At 38.5% G+C, this 16,073-nt stretch overlaps 1 protein-coding gene across 2 annotated transcripts in view; it reads right to left on the bottom strand.

The window, feature by feature from the left end:
* Positions 1 to 16,073, bottom strand: part of ppp2r2ba (protein phosphatase 2, regulatory subunit B, beta a) — a 55,473-nt gene that overhangs the window by 21,337 nt on the left and 18,063 nt on the right. Inside the window, exon 1 of one of the 2 annotated variants that reach the window (XM_077247530.1) lies at positions 6,741 to 7,338. The exons of the other annotated variant lie outside the window; for it this stretch is intronic. Within the exon in view, the coding sequence (XP_077103645.1) occupies positions 6,741 to 6,810 (70 nt within the window). The 5' untranslated portion in view covers positions 6,811 to 7,338. Of the gene's footprint in view, positions 1 to 6,740; positions 7,339 to 16,073 lie in introns of those variants that run through there. 2 annotated transcript variants of the gene reach the window in all.

Here is a 16,073-nt window from a genome sequence, read left to right as displayed (position 1 = left end):
AAGCTGTAGGACACCACAGAGACCATAAGAAAAGAGACTGTGTGTGTGTTTATAGTACCTCATTACATTTAGTGCTTCTTTCCTTATTGCCAGGATACTAAAAAGGAGTACATTGGGATAGTAAAATTTAAAAAGGATATATTAGCTCTGGCCCAAAACCTAGTTAGCGGACTACAATCTCTTATGCTCACCAAGGCTGCATTTATTTGATTAAAAATTTAAGTAGAAAAACAGTAATAATGTGAAATATTACACACAAAAAAAAAATCAATTTGAATAAATCGTATAATGTGATCATTACTCTAGTCTTCAGTGTCACACGTTCCTTCAGAAATAATATGCTGATTTGGTGCACAAGAAAATCTTCTTATTATTATCATCATTATCAATATTAAAAAAAAAATTTGTATGGAAACCCTGATACACTTTTTCAGGATTCTTTGAGGAATGGAAAGTTCAAAAGGACAGCATTTATTTGAAAGATGGTCTTTACTGTCACTTTTGATCAATTGAATGAGTTTTTGTTGAATAAAAGTAATACTTTCTTTCAAAAAGAAAAGAAAAATCTTACTCATCCCAAATTTTTAAATGGTAGAATATCTAGGTTTAGCTTTTTGTTTGCTATGCACTGCAATGAACTTTGCATATAGTCATCCAATGGTGGAAAAAGCGGGAGAAATGCTGACTATAAGTATGCTTCTATATCATTCTATACCTTAAAATACTGAAACAAAATCAGATAATTCTAAATATAAAATGAGTATTTTACTCAATATTTTGTGCACTATACCTTTATGCAAAATAAAATATAGTGCTATTAGCTTAGCAACATGCAACAATGTAATACAACATGAGTTGTAGTCTCTAGTTTATATTTGTTATAATTGCTCCAAATCAGTCTTTTATGAAGCTACATTTGCAGTCTTCGAAGGCAGCTGCCTGTGTAGGTAGTAGATAGCAAGTTAGCTCACTAGATTCTGCAACAGAGCAATTGTGTTTGCATGTATGTGAATGTAGTTCCTACTGTTAAAGAGCCTGATTGTAACTTTTCTAAGGCTGTCTATATACAGATGATTCTAAAGTCATTTTTTAGTTGATGAGTTTAACTTTCTCCTCATGTTTCATTGACTACATCCCTCAATTAAAACCTCAATCCGAGTTTGACAGCAGTTGAATGTTTAATGCGACCGGCCCCTCGCTGTTTGTCCTCCTCATGCACTCAGCCTGACGCCGGGGAACAACATTAGTGCCTCACTGTTTCACTCTAAATTATAAATGGGGGTCCTTTTGGGCTGGAGAAATATTTCTCTTTATGATTAAAGTCTTAAAGTGTAGCTTGGGGCCGTTTGAGTTGGCAACCACTACTGATGCAGTCTGTCTGCCTGTCTGTCACTCTCTCTGTGTCTTGAATAATGGTGTGGGGTAGTGCATGTCATTATCCCTGATGTGAGAGCATGGGGGTGTAAATTGTGTTGCAGGGGTTAGAGTGGCAGGGTCACCCCCGCTGGGCCGCTCTGTGCTGCGTCCTCCCTACTGATGAACTGCACAGATATTTTAAACTAGGCCATTACATGGTGACAGCAGAGAGGTCTATGAACCGTTTGAGGGGAACATAACACGTGGTACAATGTAGAGACAAACATTTGATAACTCATAGAAAATCAAATGGGGTTAGATGCCTTCAAGGAAGAATGTAAGGTTCATAGTTATGACTATGTGTGTGTGCGTGTGTGTGTGTGTGCGTGAGACCATTTTATTCCCTTAATGTGAGGCATTGCAAACATATACTGTCCAAACCATGATTGATAATGACGATCCCTGTGTCTCGTGTGTCTCCAGGATGAACCGGAAGCATAAAGGAGGAGCGACAACAGAGGAGATCGAGAGAGGCCAGGCCTGGACTATTATATTTAATGTTTTGTTTTAATTTATTATCCTTTAATTATTTATTATAAAATTGTTGAACGTTTGCCGGTTCCCGCCTCCTTCTTCCCACAACATCTAACTTTGCTATGGGCGGGTAAATCTATCTTCATATGATTGCGACTGGAGACAAAAAATAATAATTAACACGCAGAGCATCAGCTTTCGTTTCTGCTCTGATAGCCACAACACAACGCCGAACGCTGTGAGTGCATGTTAGAAATTAGGAATGGTGAGAGAACATTGTGCTTGGTACGTTTTTGTCTTCAAACCATACTTGGGTCTTCAAATGACAACGTTTAAATCTCATCTGGCTAGCATGCTTCCCATAATGTTTATGTATTAGGTCAGTAGACGGAGAGTAGGTGTTTTTTGTGGCTGTTTGAACGCATTCGACCACACAAGCATTTACACTTCGAAAGCGATCCGGTCAAATGCGTTTTCCACTTCCTCTGGAAGTGGTCAAAAGTGGACAAGCTCAAAACGTTTTAAACACCAATAAATCTATAAGTAAGGTTTGAATTGTGTTCCTTTTTACAGGTATTATACATTTACATTTATGAGTTTGGCAGACACCTTTATCCAAAGTGACTAGCATTATATTTAAGGTATACATTTTTATCAGTTCAAGCATTCCCTGGGAATCAAACCGTGACCTTTGGTGTTGTTATTGCCATGCTCTACTGTTTGAGCGACAGGAATGTGTTTTACTGGATATCATTTACAGTACTAATATTATTAAAATGACCATTATCACAATGATTCAATGAATATTGTGGTTGAAAACCTCATCAAGTAGTTTTCTCGTTCTTTAATGAGACATCTGAGTGTGTATGTTTTAAGTTTTGACGGCTCTGGGTCCATGCACTTGTATCTGCTTATTAGTGATTCATTTAATTTACTTTTTATTAAACCATCATTTTTGTTTTATAGGTTTATCCAGGTACCCTCTGGAACCTACTGGACAGTGTTGCCAAGTCCACAGTCTTCCCGCAGGAATTAGCTACTCTAAGTTGTTGTTGTTGCTGCAGGTTGATTTTTTTCTCCCTCAGGTTGACCAAGCCCCATCCCCCACCCCCAACGTACAATTTTGCCTCTGGCCAAACCCTGACAAATACTACAGTTTCAAAACAACAATTTATCAAGATAAAATATTATGTCCGAAACAATATTTATCAAGACAATTAGTTTGGGACTTACCTGTTATTTATGCACCCATCAACATCCCTAGTTGAGGTAATCTTGTATTACAATATAGTGAGGTATTCTTGCAGTGAGGTAAGAATGAGGTAAGACTGTGGTGATGTTAGACTATATTAAACGCAGATAAGATTGGCTTAGAATGAGGTGCCCTTACATCTTAATGCTGCAATCTCCTCCTTTCAGTGTACTAGTGCCCACATAAGCACTAATGTAACTGAGCCTGGGCCAGCTGCCTGCGCAGAACCGTGAGGCCAATACTGTCTATCCAGGCTAAGTTCTGCTGGCTTCGGGCCCTGCAGTGCAGATTGGAGCGCCGCAAAGCTTTTTCTCTGCCAGGCAATATTTTTTATCTTTCTCCCTCCCTATGAGTTTTCGAAGCTCAGCTACTTTGCTAGCTTGCAGCGATTGATGATCTTGTCAGTGTTTCAGGGCGTTTTCTCATTCATTAGTGTGTTGTGTAGCGTGGGTGGTGGAATGGACTGATGTGTAAGCAAGTAGGGGGGATTGTTCTGGTCAATTACACCCATGCAACCTAAAAGACAAACTGAATCTCTTTCTCTTTCTCAGCATGGTCGCATCCATCCTCCAGCTATTAGTGCTGTCATGCCGAAAGCATCTGTGTTATGCTAATGAAACTAAATTTCATTTATTTCAGTTCGTTTTATTCCACTAGAGATGATGTTTATCGCTACATATGCTCTGCTTGTGTTTCAATGCAGGAAACGCTGGGATTCCCTGTGCAAATGATATGCGGGAGAATTACGCCGCCGCACCTTGAATGTTCCCCAAGTGTGAGCAAACACGACTCCCGTTGGAAAGATGCAATAAAAAAAGGGCCTATCAAAAAACTAATATCCAGGTCAGCTATGCATGAGTTTTCATTGCATATGTGAAATATTAACTCCATACCTAAAAGGTCTTTATGAACCCCCATGGCGTAATTTGATGTTTCTCTTTAGAGTAAGAAAGGCGATGCCAATATTGGGTGTTCCTGAAACACTCCTCTATCACCTATCTGTCAGGGCTTTATTAGGTTTGGGACCCAACAAACCACTACTGGGACTACAAAGTTACCCCAGCGAAATCCAATTACAACAGCCATGGCACTTCAGTGAATTAGACAAATTAGGGAAGAGAAGAGGTCCTTTAGTAGGTCACGTTGCTGGGTCATAGGGCAGATAGCACTGGTTGTTTCAGAAAAGAGTGCCCTCGATAATCAAAATCAAACCGTGCTTGGAATGTGCATCAACACACATTACTCTCTGGTGTAAGTGATCCCAATGGAGAATTCCAACCACTCCGAACTCAGATCCCCATTTTCTATATGTGTCTATTGACAGAAGCACACAAGGGTTATAGTGCTGCTTTATTGAACTCTGTCTATCACAGCCTCCACAGCCTGCGGGAGAGAAACATTGAGCGAGAGTAACCCTGAACCTCAATTACGCCTCTGAGGAAGTCTGCAGTGGGGAAATACCAACATCATCTACTGCATCACGTGAGCAAGGCAGTATGGGTATGCACATAGTGGTGAGGGGGCGGGGTGAACGAGTGCAACCTAGATTGTAACAGCTAAATGCAAACACATTTATGCAGGATTTTGGAAATGCCATGTTAAAACCATAGTCTACCTTCGTGCAAGAGTTGTTCAGTGACGCAGAATATTTAAAGCCAGGACTGTAAAAACCACAGACAATGACCTTTTTTACATGCACATCATTTTACGATTGAGATTCATAGTCTAGTAATTCCCTTTTTCTGTACACTCTTAAAAATAAAGGTTCAAAAAGGCAGTTTTCGCAGCAATGCCATTGAGTAATCATTTTAGTGAACTGTTCTTAAGAACCATTATTTTCTTAGTGTAACAAATATTTTAATAATCTAAAGAACCCCTTTTCCACTATAAAAACCTTTTGTGGAAAGAAATCTGAAATCACCCAGAATCACCTTTGTTTGGACATATTTTAGGTAATATGTTCAAATGACACTCACAACATTGGATTATGTTCCAATGACAATCCAGTCATTGTAAGGGATGTGGATCTACATTTTTTTAAATAATGGTCAATATGTTTTTTTTTTCAATTGTAAGAATCTTTGGTCTTCCTCAATCATGAATACCATGGTTATATCCTAGTTACATCCTAGCTTGTACCATAGTCATGCAACACAAAAGCACCAGCTGTGAGTCTGCGTAATTAGGACAGATATCAAATTTTAGATCTCTCCAAAAAGCAGCAAAACATCTGAGAACAGCGCTGAAAACAGCTGGGAATAATGGATGGAGCCACATACGCTGCAAAGAGAACTGGTAGGGCCCAACATTTATGCTTTTAGATGGTCTTTTAAACATAATTTATACATATTGTGTGAGATAAATTCCTAACTGCCAGTGATTAGCATAAACTGCTTAGGATTTCAGGTACCAATCTCAATGCAAACAGAATGCAGTCAGCCACACTCCTTTGAGGCTGTACATGCACCATAGCAGCGAGACAGCGAGGGCCACATTTGCCGGTGAAAGACACCGTGCTGCTTATGATATGTAAGGGTGTGTGCGTCTGAGCAAACGCTCCACTGCTACTGTGTGATTTACAGAAAGCCGGGGTGCGCACAAGACAGGTCATAAACCAAGGAAACCAGGGGCATTCGAGTCCAACTGCTACAGATTGATTCTGCTCATTAAGTCTGTTTTGCAAAACCTCCCACAGCAATTAATCACTGCCCAGGAAGATGCCCACCACCACCACGCCCAGAGCTAGCTTTCCTGCTATACATCTACGCTCCAAACATGTCAGGAGATTGTTCACCTCAAATGTTTGCATTAAACGTGCCAGGCTTTATCTTGCACCTGCATTTTAAACATGTGGCTGTAAAACAGACTGAAGATGGAGTCATTGGGTTTACAAACTCCCACACATTACACATGTGAAACTACTACTAAAGTATGCATAACTTCGAATACTGTTAATGTAGATTATATTATATCTTATGAAGCTCTTCTCAGACACACAGTCACTCTCCAAACCACAACATCTCTGCATCACTTCATTTCTAAAACAAGTTTACATTATTAGATGGGAAAATAACTGACTATTATACCTCATTTCTTTTTGCAGTTTTACTGTGGATTGGCTGAAACAGAGCACCAAGATAAGAATGAAGAATACAGTATTTTATGTACTTGCTTAAAAGCAATTTCAAATGATGACATTGCCAAATGTACTGTTTTGAATCTCAGTTGTCTTTTAATAATCACTCCAAAAATGTCTGCGGTGTTCTGTTATGCCAGTCATATCTGACTCATTGTACACGTCACATCTCAATCGCCACTGCCCCATAGTAACACCTAAAACCAGAGCTCAGACTAATGCAAGGTCTATATGTAGTCCTAAGCCCATAAAAACAGGATAAGCATCTGGAGTCCTGCACACTGTGTGAAAGACTTTCAGATAACAAAGTCTAAGAATCATCAATGCACCAAAAAGCACTAACGCCCAATGTTCATGCAACACATTAATATACAGGAGGGCTCTTGAAGAGAAGTCCCCTGCCCCCACCGTCACCGTCATTAATATAAGTGAGAATCGAATTCAATTCGATTTTCCAAATACCTTCGGTTGCATAGTTGTGGTCCCGAAGGAAGCTGTTGTTAATTTTGCGGCTGTCACTCTCCTCCTCCATTTATGATTCCGTTATATGGGAATGCTGAAGTAGACACGCAGGAATCCATCGTGGACCCTGAACATCAGCAGGCGGTTTGCGGATCCATCGCGCTGCCTGTCGCCCCTCTCATGAACGTGACGGATGATCTAATGCCCGGGGTGATACAGCTGAAGCTCGATTGGTAAAAAAAAATCCCTCAGCAAGACATACTTAACGCATGTGAAGCACTTCTTAAACAGGTGTACTGGCAAAACCGTTAAGGAGACCTCCTATCTTGAAAGGAGATTAATGGAGGACGGATGCGTAAAGGTGTAAGAAACCCTGGTAAATGAGGTGCGCTGAATGTGGTAAACTAGGGCAGGATTTCCACCTTCAGAGCCGAGGAGGCGGGGTTATGCGTCAAGCGCTCGATCCGTCCACCTCTCTCTCTCTCTCTCTCTCTCGCTCTCTCGCTCGGGCTCTCTCTCCCTTTCTCTCGGTTTGCCGCTGAGGACATACAGTCTGTTTCGTGGGTTCATGTGGTTCTTCTGTCGTTCTAGAAGTTCTGCCTGAGCGCGGGCTCCTCCCAGTCACACAGTCGCTGTCCAGTGCTGGAATCACAGCAAGTGCCAATTCAAATGTCCTCTGACCATCACAGCGAGCATGACACACGATAACTGCCACTTATTTTAGGCAATGTGCATTATACGTCATTGGTTGCACCTTTATAGCCCCTGAAACCAAAATGTACTATGAATGAAAACCATATTTGAAACAACCGAGTATTTTCAACCGCATACGCCTGAGGAGGAAGCCATATCAACAGTTATGAACTTCTATAGCATCAGTATTGGGCGGTACACAAACGTAAGTCCTGTCAATATTTATCACTTTATTATAGGTTTATATAACAAATATATCACAAATAAACTTTAACAGCATAAATGTTTTGCTTAAACCGTCTTAAAGTCAAATTACAAAGGGTTTTGATCGAAACGTCTTTAGAATAGGCTACATTAGCCAACTGTTAGCTAGTGAAGCTAATTTAGCTGCGAAAAAAATACTATTTACGTTCAAGGGTGTAATCCATCAGCCGGAAGTTGAAGCCTCGCGGGAGCCGCCATTGTAGCAGAACTTCACCTGCTGTTAGCATTCCATTGACTCCCATTCATTTTGGCGTCACTTTGACAACGAATAACTTTACATCTGAGGCGTCCAAAGACTTCATTTGTCCATTATTTATTTCTAAATAAACACGACAATGTATAAAAGGCTCCATTACTTTCTATCTTACTTTATGGCCCCGTAGAAGCCGTTTTTGTTAAAAACAGGCTAACGATTGCGTCATAACCTCTAGACTTTATGTCGCACAATAGAGACATTACCGTATAGACAGGAGGAGAAGCTCGCAGGCAATCGGCGGGACGTCCCGTCAAGGGAGAAGCCCATAGATAATGAGTCCATAAAAGCAACGAGACAAAATATTCAACAACGTTTTTGGGGAATTGGAAATAATTCGGTATGTGGCAAGTGAATACATATGAAGTGATTAACGTTGGCAATTTTTACGCACAGCTACTAGAAGATTTACGTCTGTCAGACAGGTTGCTCACGTCATCAAGCTTAGTTTGAGTCGGTTTGAGTCTGCGCTCAAAAATCGCTAAAAATGGGCTTCAACTGTCTCAACTGAGTTCCAATGAGATGGCTCTGTCCACTTCTTATACTGTCTATGTTTACGTTGCGTGAGATTATCAGGAAGCTTGTTTTGTCTCCAAAATTACTATACATTTTTATAAAACAACAAAAATTCCTCAAACGTTGACCTCCATGAAAGTCTTTGAATAATACTTTTCATACTGGTGGATATTTTCTGTGGTACATGCTATACTCCATCTAACACTATATAAAAAATGGATAATGATGGCATAGCATTTTACTATTAAATCTCTCTCTCTCTTGCTTTCTTCCTTTCTGCAGTTACTTTCAACACTATTCTTTGGCAAATCCTTGAATCACTGAGATTTCCTTGAGGAAATGCAAATCTAGTTCGTTTTGAAATGTGAAAACAATCCACTTGATTTGGATAAGTGATATGTGAACAGAGGATTCGCAAATCTGTCACACTGGATTCTATTAGATCCCTTTAGGGTCTCTTTCGCCTTAAGTGTGCAGACCAGACGGAGATTAATTCGATTAGAGCCTAGCCGCTGGCACGTTCATTTTGGATAGATTTGATTTACATGCTGATTTTAATATGAATCTCTGCAGGGACTTCCCCCTGCTACTCTCATTCTGTCTTTAAGCATATTTTCCACTGTAATCTACCTGATGCCAGTGTCCAAAATAAATCTGCTTTGAAATTCAAAACACAGGCATAATAAATATGCAGAGGACATTTAATTCCAAAAGCCAATTTACCGATACAATCTGTCTATCGGCCCTTTCAGACAATTTCATAAATATAGTCCATCATCACATGCCATTTTCCACTTAATCACCCATTAGTTTCCATTAGAATGCATGTGTGCAGCATCTCTGGGTGAGCTGTAATCAGGCATATTGCATTGCACCGGTTTTCATGTGATTTTCAAACCTTTCCGCCCCACTGAATGTATCTGAAGCATCCAAGCCCAAAACCTGCATGCCGTTTCCCTCGCCTGACAACAATCCTTATCATTATTCCAACAGGGTGACAAAAATCAATGATTTTCTGTCAGGGGAGAGGGAGGACCAGGACGATGACAAATTCCAGTTGGCATCTTTTAAAGATCAACAGGGAGAGCAGCTATCTGTCAGTCAGAGGGAGAGAGGGGGCGAGAGAGGGAAAGACGGAGATGCAGAGATGCATTAATAAAAAAAGAGGGAGACAGTCGAGTTGGGGCTGACTGTTTTACACAGTATAATTAGAGTGAGAGCTGCGCATTGCCAACAGCATCAGCAGTCTGCTTTGAGATCAATGGTGGTGCTTTAATTCAAGTCCTGCCATTCTGACTTTCCATTCCTCTGTAGTACTGGCTTAAAGAAATAGTATGCCCAAAAATTAAATAGTGTTATTTACTCATTGCCTTCATTACAAACCTGGTGTTGTTATTTTTTCAGTGGAACACAAAAGGAGAATCACAAAGTTTTTTATACAATGGCAATTCATAGCATGTCTGTCAAACTCAAAAAATGACAAAATAAATGTAGTCCCGTGCGCTATATGCCAATTATTTTGAAAACATACGATAAATTTATGAAGGGAACAGATTCAAATTTAAGTTCACTTTTTTCAAACAGCATACTTGATTTAAAATTTCAATTATATTAGTAGCCTAAATTATATTTAAATAAGTATATTTATATTTATATTTGTTTTTTTCTTCAGTCCCTAATAATTTATTTATCGCACAAAAGTATTATACAACTTCAGAAGACTTGCAAAGTATTGCACAATTTGTATAGACAACTTTTTTTTTTTCCTAAATAATTTTACCGAATGTTTGTCCTTTTTGGAGTCTGACAGATGTGGTCTATGAACTATTTCATGGAAGAGGAAGTGTAAAAATGAATTCCCCAAAAAATAACATAATTTTGAAACAACATGAGGGTGAGTAAATGTTAGCAATATTGTCATTTTTGGGGTGAATATTTCGTTAAGAAAAGCTCTATTATTGGCCTGCCTGTGCATGTCTCTTCAAGGCCACCTGAGACTCTCTTCCACCCTGCGTTTATACTCTGTGAACAATGATGGTTTAAGTCTTTGCTTCCTGAATCGCATATTACAACTAAAACAGCAGTATCAAATATGAAACGATCAATATATTCTCTCACAAATGGCATTTCTGTGTTCCTTGAAAACCTTTGGTCTCACAGAGATGTATGATGCTATTTAAAACACTCAAGGCCTGGGGCTTTCTCTTGCAGCTTAGCCCATCCAATGGTGTGCATCAAGGCTACAACACAAAACATGAAGATAATTACACTGCTTTGATATCTTCATGGCCAATTGCTCGCACTGATGTGCAGAGGCCTGAGGACGCCGGTCCTTGAAAGCCTGTAGCGCTACAGACCAATCACTGAAGCTGTATTGTATTGTAATTTCACAATGGTTAATCAATACATCACTATTGATCCTTAATCCTCAATCATGCATCCTGCAGAAATAGATTATTTTTGGGCTGTGATTAGTGGCTTTTTCAGTAAATAGATTTACACCCCCCAAAATAATAATAGATATAAAACACTTGAGTTGTGTCCCACATGACACACTATACACTACATAGACTGTGTACTCTATTGTCTAGTTTATGATTTTTATAAGGTTATTTTATCATTCAACACAGTCTAATAGAGTGCCACAGTGCCCGCCCACTTATTCAGCGGTAGTATTTTTTACATTAATTTCTCTGATAGGGATTTTCAAAAATTCTACATTAAAGTAGAGCCCGACCGATATGGATTTTTGGGGGCCGATGCCGATACCGATATTAGGGAGTAAAAAAAGCCCGATACCGATATATCGGCCGATATTATTTATGTGTATATTATAATACAGTAGCAATATTATTTATGTGTATTATAGTACAGTATACCAGTCAAAAGTTTGGACACTTTCCTATTGATGTGTACAAACTTTTGATGGGTACTTTACACAGTAGCTATAAACAGAATAAATATATTTTATAAACACGTTTTGCAATGATCACTCAAATGTGGTAATCAAACACTTGTGTGACACAGATATGTAATGGTAGCAGGGGGAATGATAGAATGAGAATTATACAGCTGAGCTGTAACCAAACTAGTTTGCATTGCATGTTATATTATATTATATTATATTCTAAATACTGTTGCATAATCTTCACTAACGACGACTTTGTCTTTTAATTTAGTCATAACTTGTATCAATAAATATATAAAAAATGTCACTGACAAAACCTTATTATCTTCTATTTTTACTCTTAATTCCTCTAATCTCTACCAGTGGAGGAAGAACTCAGATCTTTTTACTAAAGTAAAATGAATAATATCATAATGAAAACGTTTTTAATTACATATGTACAGTACTTTTATACTATTTTAAATAATTAGTAAGCAAAATGTACTAAACGTGAAACTAGGCTACTCTTAATGCAAAATGGCCCTATATAAAGTGTTATAATTATATACATTTTTGGAATATTGCTTGATGTTGTAACGTAGCGTTATCAGGCAGAATGAGCTATAACACTGTGTCTACACCGGACGCGGCCGTTACTGCTCGCGTCGCAACAGCTGTTTACCCGAGACAAAGCAGAATCAGTTTACTGTCGGAGATCGCTCGCGCCACGCATTTTAATCAATGTTTCATCAACCAATTGCCTTAATAAATAAGAAGGCGGCCTAAATATAGCAGACAATATAATCAGGACTTCTCAGCTGCGCGCTTGCAATAGTCACAAGCTCACACAATACGTGACAGAGGCTGGCAGCAGAGAAATCAATTCTGTGAATTACACTGCGCAAATCACAAGTAGGCTACTACCCACCGGATGAAGAAGGGTTGGCTCTCAGTCTCCACAGGCTACATAAAATATTCATTTTATTTTATTTTATTTTTCGTGTTTGCATTTATGAGGAAAAAACAATGTTACAGACGCGACAGTTCAGCACTACGGACGTGAGCGCTCTGAAAGCGGCACTAATGCTTTGAAACTTTCACATAGACATCAAACAGAAAGCACAAAACCTTTCGTTTCAAAGTGAATTTCGTTTTGTATGAATTGTATCTTAATTTTAATCAATGTTTCATCAGCCATTTGCCTGGATTTAATTTATAAGAAGTAAATTTAGCAGACGATTGATAATCTCGACACGGAGGCGCCTGGGTGAACTGGAGCTCGTCTCATAAACCGAAACTCAGCGTAAAGACCTGAGAATTGAAATATATCTATTTTGAAATGTCTACTTTTAAACAGAACAATTCAAAACGAAAGACAGACAGACTCATGTAATCGTATGAAATGTGCATTTCTCTCTGGCGCGCGCTCAGTCGCTCACTGAAGATCGCGAGTCAGCATCGTCAACTTCATCTTTGGCTGACACTGACTGAAAACACTTGTTTATTAATAAACAATTAAAATGTCTCCTTGCTATATTTGTTGTATTCATAATCATTATTTTTGCCAGTTCTTGTGACAGCTTTTAGGTGCTTTATTGGCAGCGCCACCCTTACATGAATCACCGTACCCGCATTTTTTAAAATATTCATTTATCGGCCATTATAAATGCCGATACCGATAGTTAGGAAAATGCCTAAAATCGGCCGATAATATCGGCCCGCCGATATATCGGTCGGGCTCTACATTAAAGTGTTATAAGTTATGAACCAAACATTAAATTACAAACTTTGATTTGAAGCAAAAAAGTGTTTGAAAATCAGGCAGAAATACAAAGGCACAAGACTGTATACTTAACAGCTTCAGTGAGAGAAAGAACAACAATCCCATGAAGCATTGCGAACAGCATAATCGAATTTAAAGGGGTGGTTGATTATGATTTCTCTTTTCTGACTTTAGTTAGTGTGTAATGTTGCTGTTACAACACTCAAAGTTCAAAGCAAAGGAAGATATTTGCTTTTAAAGAAATCGTTTCTTTAAGGACTACAACAAACGGCTGGCAGGGACTACAAGACATTCCTTTGTGTCTTGTAGTCATTGTGACATCACAAACCCTAACATTTACATAAACCCCGCCCCCCGCAGTCCATGCTGAGAAGAGGAATAGTTGTTGTAGTACACCACATTTTTGAGTCTACTCAAGCTGTCACACACTCAATACTGTACGCAACACAAATGCAATAGCATGTCACTCTGTAGGCATCTTACAACAGTTCCCACACGATCGATTTTTTAGATTATCATGACAAAATATGCTAATTGAAGATAGTTAACTCCACATCAGCAACATAAATTCATCAACTAACCATTCAGAAACTTCCTGTTGCATTCTACATGTTGTCAATTCTTCTTGAGTCTCTCCATCATTGAACAACTCCAGTTTAAACATAAAAGGCAGAACAGTTTCTGATATTTTAGTGCTTGTCTGCGTGAGGTAATCGGAGCTGTTAACAACACACACTCTTGAAACTCCGCCCTCTGTGCCAGTAGCAGCAGCTCATTTGCATTTAAAGGGACACAAAACCATATATTTTTACTGACCATCAAAAAGGGACAATTTAAACATGCTGTAGAAAATCATCTGTGCGGTATTTTGAGCTAAAACTTCACATACACACTCTGGGGACAACAGAGACTTATTTTACATATTGTAAAAAGGGGCAATATACCACCCCTTTTAAAACAATGGAGAAATATAAAAGTACTAATGTAAAAATTTTGATTGTATATATGCTGTAAAAAAATATATATATAAAAGTTAAAAAAATACATTTCAATACAATACATACAAGAGAATGACGAGGAAGAGAAGAGATTGTTGAATAAAGTCATTATTTTTGTTTGTTTTTTGCGCACAAAAAGTATTCTCGTCGCTTCATAACATTAAAGTTGAACTGTAGTCACATGAACTATTTTAATGATGTCTTTACTACCTTTCCGGGCCTTGAAGTGGTCATTGCATTGCTGTCTATGGAGGGGTCAGAAAGCTCTCGGATTTCATCAAAAACATCATTATTTGTGTTCGAGGATGAACGAAAGTCTTACGGGTTTGGAACGACATGAGGGTGAGTAATTAATGACAGAAATTTTATTTTTATAAGTTATTTTTTAAGTGCATCATCTGGGTATTTGAAGTGCATTTTTTCTTTGTGGACTTTTCAGTGTGAACACTACTCGCACTATACAAATAAAATTCATAAAATAGTGCATAAAATTATAACATACTCAAATTGGGTATTTAATTGAATGGATCCATCTGTTGAAGGTGCTTGTAAGGACTAACCAATACTGACTAAGATCCATTTCAGAGCAGCTGACTCAACAAGACCTTTATATCTAATATGTGCTTCTTCGCTTCATGAACATACAGTATATGAAGTATAAACCAACTGTGACATTTATCAATGTAGACAGAGGTGGCAAATGTTATAAACAAAGAAAATAAGATCATCATGGGAAGAGAATGAAAAGAGAGTGAAAGAGACGGAGCGAGAGAAAAAGATGGGGGTTGGGAGAGACAACCAGATGGATGCATAGTTTGGGCTGAACGTTTTAAAACCAGCCCAGAGGCAAGTGCCTTTGTCAGGCCAGTTTACATGTGAAGTCATTCCAATTAAAAGATTGAGTAGCTCACTCCATCAGTCGTGTAACACACTGATACAAACACTTGCATGCTGGGTAGATTATTTATAGGACAGACAGGTCAACTACACAACAATATTTACATACACAAGTAATTAAGGTAGTGGCTTGATTAATTAGATAAAAGAGACATTTTATGAAGAGTGGTATTCACCCATGATGGTAGTGTGTTGTGGGTGGTTGCAATGGCATATAATTGAATATAATATTTAAATTTTATACTGCATACCAGTGTAAATGCAGCTTTAGTGCGAGGTTGCTCACTGCAGAGCAAATGGGTGGAGCTTATCACCCCCTATACCCTCATTTACTATTCCTTACATTACTTCACTAAGATAGTCAACTTGAAGGAGTGAATGAAAACGAGTGAGTATTTAGACACTGAGTGTGCAGGAAAGGCTGCCGATTTTGCATAGTTTGTGCTTGCTGTTTAATAAACATTTGACACTCAGCAAAATGGCAGCTTCAGTAATGAAATCATTTATACAATACAATACAATAAAACTTTTATTTCTATAGCACATTTAAAACAACTGCCGTTGACCAAAGTGCTCAACAGCATAGATAATACAACAAAAGCAATACAGTCACAAAATTAAAACCTGTTCACTCAATCAGTTCTAAAAGCCATACTAAAAAGATACGCCTTCAAACTAGACTTAAGAGTATCCACAGATGGGGAAGATTTAATGTGCATTGGAAGAGGGTTCCATAAGCGAATATTCCATAATCTTGAACTCTGTCATGGAAACTGTGTTCGATCTTTAATTAAACAATAAAGGCTGTCCCTTTAAATAGGGCCCTGTTTCAGTGGGTGATTTCGGAGTTCTAAGTTATTGAATCGTTATTTACTCATACCAGCGTGTTGCTCAGAGATATACTGTTTCATCCTAATTTGGTTTATTTGGAACTAAAAAGACTAAAGACCGGCAATACTGTGTCTAAAATGTACGTTTAAAAGAAATATAATACACTCACAATTGTGCCGTTGGTCCGAATATCAGAAATTGTATAGGCAAA

This window comes from Siphateles boraxobius, unplaced genomic scaffold, assembly GCF_051911475.1.
Source record: "Siphateles boraxobius isolate OS27281-9 unplaced genomic scaffold, OSU_SipBor_1 3, whole genome shotgun sequence".
Lineage (NCBI taxonomy): Eukaryota > Metazoa > Chordata > Actinopteri > Cypriniformes > Leuciscidae > Siphateles > Siphateles boraxobius.
This window is presented reverse-complemented; position numbering and strand designations above follow the sequence as displayed.